The sequence below is a fragment of the Condylura cristata genome, unplaced genomic scaffold, assembly GCF_000260355.1.
Source record: "Condylura cristata isolate star-nosed mole 26May11 unplaced genomic scaffold, ConCri1.0 scaffold00035, whole genome shotgun sequence".
Taxonomy (NCBI): Eukaryota; Metazoa; Chordata; class Mammalia; order Eulipotyphla; family Talpidae; genus Condylura; species Condylura cristata.
Genome location: NW_004567136.1, coordinates 14,453,428 through 14,462,861, shown reverse-complemented (window position 1 = coordinate 14,462,861; position 9,434 = coordinate 14,453,428). Strand labels below are relative to the sequence as shown.

General features: G+C 66.8%; 1 protein-coding gene across 1 annotated transcript in view; it reads right to left on the bottom strand.

Annotated features, from left to right (window-relative positions):
* The window catches only part of ACAN (aggrecan), a 52,409-nt gene that overhangs the window by 4,966 nt on the left and 38,009 nt on the right, over positions 1-9,434 (bottom strand). The window contains exon 9 of the mRNA XM_012732674.1: positions 6,665-9,434. This exon is cut by the window's right edge and continues 4 nt beyond it. Coding sequence (XP_012588128.1) covers positions 6,665-9,434 — 2,770 coding nt within the window. The remainder of the gene's footprint in view (positions 1-6,664) is intronic.

Below are 9,434 nucleotides of genomic sequence, written 5' to 3'. Positions count from 1 at the left end.
GGCGGCGTGGCCGAGCCCTTGGCCGTGTGACGGCGGGCGCCCCCGCCGGCTGCCTTCTCTCCAAATGTCTCGGGCAGCGGGGCTGGTCTGGCTCGGAACCTGGCGTGGGGGTCCAGTTGGAGCGTGGCCAGAGCCCTCGCCCCCCGTGGGCCGGCCCGGCCTGCGGAGTCCGTGGCCGCCGGCCCCACTTCCTCGGCCAGCAGACACGTCTGCTTCTTCGGCGTGGCGATGTCGCGGCGCCGTTCCCTTGGCGCTGGGCCGTGTCTCCTCTCTCCAGCTCAAGGCTCTAGGACTCGCCGTGTCCAGGGGACACGACTTCCGGCGTCCCCCTCCGGGCTGGCAGCAGGCGTGGCCTCGACCCGGAGGCGCGCTGCTGGCCGTCCTCCCGCCGGCTGCTCCTCCTGCCCGGGGCCAGCCCCAGCCCGATCTTTCTCATGCCGCTTCTTCGTGGGCTTGGCCTGGCAAGTCGCTGCCTCAAGTTCGATCCGCTCATGGGGGGTAGATCTGAATGTCCTCATGGCCCGCTGGGGCCGGGGAGCACGACAGGCCTGGGGAGACCCCCAGACAGTGGCGCGGCCTGGTGCGTGGGCGGCAGCGCTGGGCCCTGTAGCGGCGGGGTGTTCACGGGAGCCCGGGAGCCCGTGTGCGGGCGTGGCCTCCTCCGTTTGCTCCGGGACTTTGCTCTTGAGAACAGACTGGACCTTAAAACCGGCCCTCCGCTGTGCGGGCGGTGCGGGAGGAGAGCCTGGCTTGGGCCTCTGTGTGGACACAGCGGGCATCTGCTGGGCTTCCTGCAGCGGCAGCCTGGAGCGTCGGCCCCGGCGTCTCTTCCCACGAAGTCCTGCTTGCATCCCAGGGAGAGCACGGCGCGGCCAGAAACCCACAGTTCCAGGCCTGGAACTGCTCCAAGCAGACCCAGAGTGCATGGCGGACTGGCTGCGATCCCAGCATGCACTTGGATCCCAGCAGCAGCAGGAGCGGCACCGGTCAGGCCGCGGGCCAGGCGGAAGCTGGGCAGCTCCGGCCGGGGAGCCGGTGCTCTGTCCGTCAGCGCCGGGGGCGTTAAGCGAACGCTAAAGCGGCTGGGCAGAGCAGGGACGGGGCCGTGGGCGGAGAGCCTGGCCAGCCCTGGCCCTGGGAGCCGGGGAGGAGGGGGAGGCCCTGGGAGACCGGCGGGTGGCTGCGGGAGTCCGGAGGCAGAACACACGGGCACGGCCCTGTGCTGCCCAGGCCCGGGCTGGCACGCAGGGGCCGCTCCCTGGGTGCGGGGCTTTTATTCCGGCAGGGCCTGGGTTCAGAGGGTGGAAGGAAAGACCACGATCCCGAGACCTGCCCACGGTGCCGCTGGGCGGTTTAGGGCGGTTGCCGCCCCTCGGCGCGGGAAGGGGGCCGCTCTGGCCCTGCCCGGTCCCCTCCTCCGGGACGGCCCATTAGGGTGCGCGCGGCTTGTGGCCCGCTTCGGGCTTGGGCGGGCTCTGTGCGCACAGAGGGGCGCGGAGAGGTGCTGCAGCGGCGGCTTGGGGCCGAGAGGGAGTGGGCAGGAGGGACAGCGGCGAGGTGGTGACCCTCGTGGTGACCGGGGACACAGGGGGGAGGAGACGGGAGGAGAGGCTGTGTCCGGGGAGAGGGAGGGACCCGGGGCCGGGCTCAGCAGACGTGTCCAGCCCTGCCGCCTCGGCCGGGCCCCCGGGCGTCGCTGGGCAGGGATTCTGGGCCCGTGAGGACGCGCAGACCACAACCAACGGACGCCTGCCCCTGAGCATGGGGCTGCGGCCACGTCGCTGTCCTGGAGCAGAAAGCGACTGAGGGCCCCGGACGGCGCGCAGGACGACACCCGGAAGGGGGCCGCAGGCCGCCGCCTCGAGCAGGCGCTGGGTCGCGCGTGCCGGGTCCGGGGCCTCCAGGCCAGCGCGCGTGTCTGACGCCGGGAACAGGCCGGCGGAGAGGGGCAGCAGGCGCTTTTACTCCAGGGGCACCAGCGAGAGGGTCCCCATGGAGAGGACGCCTGGTGCCCGGGTGCGCTGAGCACGCCTGGGGGCCGCATGCGGAGGCTGCACACGGCCCTCCAAGACGAGAATGGGGCGCACGCCCTCGAGCGTGGGGAGAATCCTCCACTCGGCCCAGGGGACAGGGACCGGCGGCTGACACAAGCTATGCAGATTCCGAGCAGAAGGGAGAATCTCTGAAAAGTCAGAATTTCCGCCGCTAGCTTATGTGACGATCTCCCTCATAACATCAGAGCTATTCCGAGCAGCCATCAGCTCACAACTGGACTGCCTGGGCCTCAGAGGCCGAAATGCCCACCCTGGGGCATTCCTGAGATACAAAGCAAGCCGGGGAGAGACAAGACCCCCAGGGCAGCAAAACTCTGGGGGGCTTCCTCTGTCTCTTGAGACAAAAAGCCAAGGGCATCAGGACTCAGGGCAGGTTCCTACCCCTGCAGCAGGTGTGGCTCAGTGCAGGACTGCGTGACTCCGCCCCGTTTCCCCTTTTCTTAAACAATCACTAACTGCTCTGCTGACCTTACGTTGTCCATCAGCTTCTCTTTAGACAATCCCGGACGTCTCTGCGAACACAATCTCCTCCTTCCCCACAGCCCCCTGCTAACAGCTCATCCTTTCCCAGACCCCTTCTCCTTTGAGCCGCAGTTAAACACCCGTGCACGTGAGCATTGCCGCAGACGCGTATAACCTGGAATGCCGTAAGTGTCGGGACACCTGGTTCCCCTCCCCCCGAGAACTTTGATGCCGATTTCTTATTAACTCACCTGATGCATTACTGTAGTTAGCTACTTGCCACACAGTCTAAACAAACACCTGCTGGGAAGGCGAGCAGAAGACCGGCGCCCCACGCCGACTCCGTGTCTTCCCCGCGCCCCCCGCCCCCTTTCCGGAATCTCCGCAGGCCGCGCCCCCTCCGCCCCCCGTGCATGGAGGTCCCCAATGGGGCACATTCACCAGCACCAGTCTGCTCTTAAAGCAAGCGTCACCCCAGTCAAAGGGGGCTGTCCCCTTCACGCTGCCCACTCGCGCACGCTGGGAGGCCGGGCGGCGGCTCGGGCGTCCTCTCGCCGAGCACTCTGCTGTCCGCCGGGTCGAGGGCTGCCCCTGTGCGCGCCGCGTCAGCCTCTGTTCCCACGTGCTCTGAGGCCTCCCTGAAATTCAAACTCTCCCCGGGGAGGGGGGAGACAGCTCTAGGCAGCAGACTGGCGAGCTGAAGCTCAGGCCCCGCCGGGCTGGGAGGAGCCCACGGCCAGCGGTGCATGCGCCCGGACATCTGGTCAGAGCGAATTTCTCCGTCTCGGCTGCATGTCAGAGTCCCGGCACAATTTTTTTGTTTTAATTTAAAGATGAAATAAAACCAACAGCCAATATCAGAGTCGCCTCCAGCTCAAGGGACTCAGAACACCCCAGGTGGGCTCCCGGGCAGGGCCCTCTCAGAGGGGTCTCGGGGGAGTCTGAGGTGCCAGGTGGAACCCAGGGTCCGCTGTCAACTCCCACAGGACATCTGGGGGTGGGGGTGCCCCTGCTTTTCAGGGAGATCCCAGCCAGACAGGACAGGCCCTTTCTCTTTAAAGAGCCTGAGCGTTCTGGGACTTTGGATGACAAAACAAATTACTAGTTACTGATAATGAGTTCGGACTGCCTCCCGCCTACGATGGTTTAAATTGTGACTTTTCAATTTCACGAGGTGCAGAGGCTTCATGCACGCGGTGGGAACTGTCCTGGGGATCCTGGCATCTTCCCGAGAGCAGCCACGGCCCCGACAGACGCCCCAAGATGCCAGGATGCGCCTCTCTACCCCAGGGGGCCGGACGGCCGCGCCCCAAGCAGCCCGGCGTCCCGGGGCCCGGCCGAGGGGCGCGGGGCGCTGCGGCTTTGGGGCCCACTGCATACGCCGGTGGAGGCCGGCTGAGGCGCACCTGCAGCTGTTTACTGCCAGTCGGCAGCTGCACGCGGGTCGCTGCCAGGACTCGTCCCTGAGGCCCAGACGGCCCCTCGCCGCGGAGGGTGAGGATGTGTGGGGGTCACGCCGGTGGGTGGGGCTCACAACCCTCGGCGCGCACGGGCGTGCAAGTGGGGCTCCTGTGGAAACTGGGCACACGCCGCCGTCCTTCCTTGGGACCCCAGGGGTGCAGCCACGGGCGACGAGGCCCCCCGCTTTCTAGCCGGCCCCTGCCGCTCGCTCTTTGGAGCTGGTGCGGTGCGGGGTGGGGGAGGGGGCCAGTTAGAGCCCTTCCTGCTGGGCTGCCCGCCGCAGCCGAGCCTGCCCGCAGCCGTGGCCACTCTGACCGCACCGCGGACTCCCCTGGGTTTCCAGCACCCCAGCGCCAAGGTCACAGGGCCGTTGGGCCAGAATCAGCAGGCCTGTTAAGGCTCTGAGAGCCGCTGCCTTTGCCCAGACGTGCGTCTGATTCTCAGCCCTTCCGGGGGGCTCTGCCTCCCCAAAGCCTGGCTCTGGCTCTGCCATTGGCCACTGGCGTTATGTTCCCCAGAGAGCCTCATTTGCTAAGGGTGCCAGACAAGGACAAGGCCCAGCTCCTGATCAGACTCAGTGGGCTCAGGCAGCTTAGCCTTTCTGCTCTGCTTTCGGGGCTGTGTCCTGTGTCACAGCTGTCTGGGGAGCAGAGGTGCAGGGGAGCTCGGCAGACACACGCTGCCACTGTGCTCACAGCAGACTCACTGCGTCCACCTGCGTCCACCTGTGTCCACCTGCGTCCCCGGGCAGAGCTGCCCGGATGCGCTCTGGCCGGGCTCTGACACCCCAGGCCACATTCTGGCTTCCAGTGTCGGTTGGGGGGCGCCGGGATGACGGTGTCAGAGATGCCGATGGTGGGGTCGGGTTCCGGAAGGCCCAGGGGCTCAGCGTCTGAGTCTCGTGGGCCCAGGCGGAGCTGGGCTGAGGTCCGAGTTCGAGACCTGCCCGAAGGGACCGCAGGTGGGCGCTAAGCTCCTGCAGCGTCCGCCAGGAGGTGCTTCTCCCGGGCCAGACAGGGCCGCGCCCCAGTCCCCGTGCGCCCCGAGCCCCGCTGGCTGCGAAGCCGACACAGGGTCTCTCCTAGTTTTCTCCAGGGACTGAGGCAGTGCCCAGCGGGGGCAGGCACGGTGCCTGCAGTCCAGCATAAGCCCTATTCCTCAGCGGTACGGCCACGACCTTCTTAGGGGGACCCTCCTCCCTGGCCGGGGGCCCCCTGTGTTCTCAGGTCTTGCCCCACGGTCGGCGGGGAACGGCCCGCTAGGGAGGAGAGGATCTGTAGACACGCTTGCCGTGCCCGGGCCTGCAGCGTGCTGGGGTCCATGAGCACCGACGAGGCTTAATGTGCCTCGACTGACACTACAGAGCCGCGGCCCCCCTGGGCGGCGGGGCCGTGAGGACAGCGGCCAGCCAGTGCCCCGAGGTGCCGTTCCCAAGAGTCCTTGCCCCTTTCACAGGAGAGACCTTCCTGAAGCGCCTGCCCCCCGGCCTTTCCTGGGGCTGTGCCCCCCAGAGGCTGGGGAAGGGCGGGGCCTGGCTAGGGCGACTCTGGAACCTGGGTTTTTGGGTACGTCTTTCCCTCCGGGGTGCGCCACCAGAAGTGGCTCCTGGCTGTCCTGTCTTGGGGCCTGCTCCCCCAGGTTTCTCACCGCCTTTCCTCTGCCCCACCTGTGGCTAGTTCAGAGGCCCAAGGGCGGGTACTGGACAGGATGCCAGGGTCACAGCTGATGGCAGCCGCGTCCCGAGGGAGGCACAGCCGGCCCTGTCCCCGTCTCCTGCAGGTGACCCCGAGGGGCCACTCCCGACTGAGGAGCCTGGGTCTTAGGGCCGCTTGGCGCCTCCTGCCCTGATCCCCTCCTGGCCCCCCCTCCCGCATCCCATGGCCAGCGAGGGCCTTACGATGCCACAGCGCTCGCCGGGCGGGGCACATGAGGTCACCCTCCCTGAGGTCCCGTCGCCTCAGGGCTCGTCAGCACAGGGCCGCGGGAGCCGAGCAAGGTGCCGAGGCGGCGTGGCCTGGCCTGGGCCCCAGCCTGGTCGTGGCTCGGCCCGTCCTGGGACACTGCCCTCCTGGGCAGCGGGCCCTAGCCTCCAGGAGCCTCTGACGGGAGAGGGTGTGTCCGCCAACAGGGACAAGGAACCCCAAAGCAGAGCCCAGGGAAGCCCCAGCCTGTGCAGCACCGGGCCGCGCCTGCAGTGAGTGGTCACTGCAGGGCAGAGGTCACTGGAGTGCGGTGGGCTGGGGGCGCGGGCACAGGGTCTCACCAGGACACAGCCCAGCCCACCGAGCAGCCCTCAGAGGCAGGCTTTAGTCCTGCACAATGTAAACTTCAGGCGGATTCATTCCCTCGCCCCCTCTCCCCAGGAGGGGTGGGAGCAGTGTTCTGGTCTCTCCGGTCACCCTCTGTCCTTGCGCCAGTGACCCTGGCCCCGGCCCCGGAGGGAGCGGCAGGCACCGCCTTGCCTCACCCTTTGCAAGTAGGAGCTGAGGGCCTCCTGCCCTGCTTCATCTTCCCCGGCCTATTCCCCTTCCAGAGACGAGGCTCAGAGAGGTCAAGCCACCTGCCTGAGGCCACACAGCCATCTGGGGCAGAGCTGTGCGCGGAGCCTGGCCCCTACACTCGTGCAGTCTGACGCAGCCCCACCGGCCCAAACACACGGGAGGGAAGAGAGAAGCACCCACCAGTACCTGTGGCCTCCGCCTCGCCTGTCCCTTCGGGGGATGTGGGGCGGGAAGCGCCCGTCGGGGTCGTGGCCGTGGCTGCTGCGTGGGCCTCGCCGCCTGACTGCTCGGGGCTTGAGGGCCCGGCTTCCAGAAGTGCCTCTGCAGGGTGCTGGGTCCACTCGGACTCGGGGACGCTGGTGCCGATGACAGTGCCCAGCCCCGAGGGGTGACCGGACGGGTCTCCGCTGAGCTCAGTCCTGTCCCCGGAAGCCACGGGTGTGGTCAAAGGCCAGCCCGATGCCTCTGTGCTCCCGTCGTAGGTGACCACGGGCTTCCCACTCACTTCTGGGGCGGCCGAGCCCTCCCCAGGGCCTTCCGGAGGAAAGGCCGAGGGGCTGCGGCCCAGCCCCAGGCCCGAGGCTCCCTCCACATCAGCGTCGCGGAAGGGGGTGGTTTCGGGCAGATCAGGGCTTCCGGAAGCTGCCCCGCTGGCGGCAGACGCCCCCACGCCCCCTTCAGGGTCGGCCGAAGTCTCGCTGCTGGGTTCTGGAACCGATGAGGCTTCCACCCCGGAGCCAGGAAACCCGGGGGCGGCGCCGCTGAGGTCGCCCGAGGCAGAGGCGTCGCCGCTGGACTCCAGGAGCTGGGGGGTGTGTGTCGCGGGTGGTCTCTGGGCAAGCTCCTGCGCAGCTGTGGGCTCGGTGACCCCTTCCACCAGCTCAGAGGTGATGAGAGTAACTTCTAGAAGCCCTGAGGCCTCCCCGCTGGCACCCGTGGCTGCGAGCGGGTCCCCACTCACGTCCCCGCTGAAATGTGGAGCGCCGGATGGCTCCCCGCTGGGCACTGCCAGCCCGGACTGCAGTCCACCGAGGTCCAGAAACCCCGAGTGGTCTCCAGACGCATCTGGCATTCCAGAATGGGCACCGCTGAGCTCCAGAACCCCCGAACTGAGCTCCAGAACCCCCGAAGGCCCTTCCCCTGCTTCCTGGGCTGCCGCAGCCTGCGTGGCAGACTCCACCAAAGTCCTGTCCTCAAGAGAAACGGTGGGGAAGCCCGACAGAAGTCCGCTGCCCTCGGAGGCCCCCGAGGGCTCGCCGCTCCCCAGCTCAGCGCCAGAGGGGTCCCCACTGCCCTGAGCTGCTCCGCTCGGCTGGCCGCTGGATTCGGGCGGCCGGGACGTAAACCCGCTGGAGCCGACTGCTCCAGAAGCTTCTCCGCTGACATCCACCAGCCCAGATGCGCCGGAGAGGTCTGCCTCCCCGGAAGGGAGGCCACTGAGGTCCACGGACCCTAAGCCTTCTTCTTCTTTCGGTGGAGCTGGGGTCACTTCCACCAAGCGCGTGTCCACGAAGGTAACGCCTGAAGACTCACCACTGCCACTCGTGATGCTGGAAACCAGCTCAGGGACCCCTGAGGTCATCTCACTGAGCCCTGGCACCCCCGATGACTGTCCACTGAGGTCAGGGGCCCCGGATATTTCTCCACTTAGGTCGGTTATGCCAAACGGCTGGCTGCTGCCATAAAGAACGCCAGAAGCTTCTCCGCTGACATCTGGCTGTCCAGAGGACAGTCCACTGAGTTCAGTCACTCCAGATGTTTCCCCAGAAAACCCCGATGGCTGCCCACTGACCTCAGAAAGCCCAGATGTTCCCGTGCTGATGTCAGGGGCCCCGGACGGCTGGCCGCTGGCTCCAGGTCCTGAAGGGAGCCCACTGCCCGCCCCGCTAATGTCCAGCTCGCCGAAGGGCAGCCCAGATAGCTCCCCAGCACCGCTGATGCCAACGGTCCCCCTCCCTTCCAGCTCCCCAGCAGTGGCGGCTGTCACGACTTCCACCAAGGTAGTGTCCACGAGGGAGACCGTGGGGAGCCCAGATGGCAGCTCGCCAAAGTCAGGCAGGCCGGAGGATGGTCCACTTCCAAGGTCCACCCCAGAGTACTCACCACTAAAGCCAGAGGGAAGGCCACTTGCTTCTGGAGTTTGCCCACTTCCTAGGGTCCCAGAAGGCAGGCTGCCGAGACCCGAGTCTCCAGAAGCAGAGCCAAGCAGGTCTCCTTCCTCAGAAGGCCGCCCATGCAGGCCCCCGGCTCCAGAGGCAGCGGTGTCGAGACCCTCCCTTCCAGGGGGGAGCCCACCAAGGCGCCCTTCTCCAGAGGCAGAGGCTTCCGGACCTTCTCCGGACAGAAGCCCACCGCGGTCTCCGGCTCCAGAAGCCGAGGTCTCCAGACCATCTCCAGAAGGGACTCCATGGAGGTCCTCTACTCCGGAAGCAGAGATGTGTAAATGACCCTCTCCGGAAGGAAGCCCACCGAGGTCTCCTGCTCCAGAAGCCGAAGTCTCGAAGTGACTGTCTCCTCCAGAAGGAAGCCCACTGAGGCCCTCTCCTACTCCAGAAACAGAGGTGTCTAGATCACCCTCTCCTCCAGAGGAATCTCCACTGAGGTCCCCTTCTCCAGAGGTTGGGGGTTCTGGGCCTTCTCCAGAAGGAAGCCCACTGAGGTCCCCTTCTCCAGAGGCTGGGGGTTCTGGGCCTTCTCCAGAAGGAAGCCCACTGAGGTCCCCTTCTCCAGAGGCTGGGGGTTCTGGGCCTTCTCCAGAAGGAAGCCCACCGAGGTCTTCTACTCCAGAAGCCGAAGTCTCTAAGTGACTGTCTCCTCCAGAAGAAAGCCCACTGAAGTCCCCTTCTCCAGAGACTGAGGGTTCTGGGCCTTTTCCAGAAGGAAGCGCACTGAGGTCCCCCTCTCCAGAGGCTGAGGGTTCTGGGCCTTCTCCAGAAGGAAGCCCACTGAGGTCCCC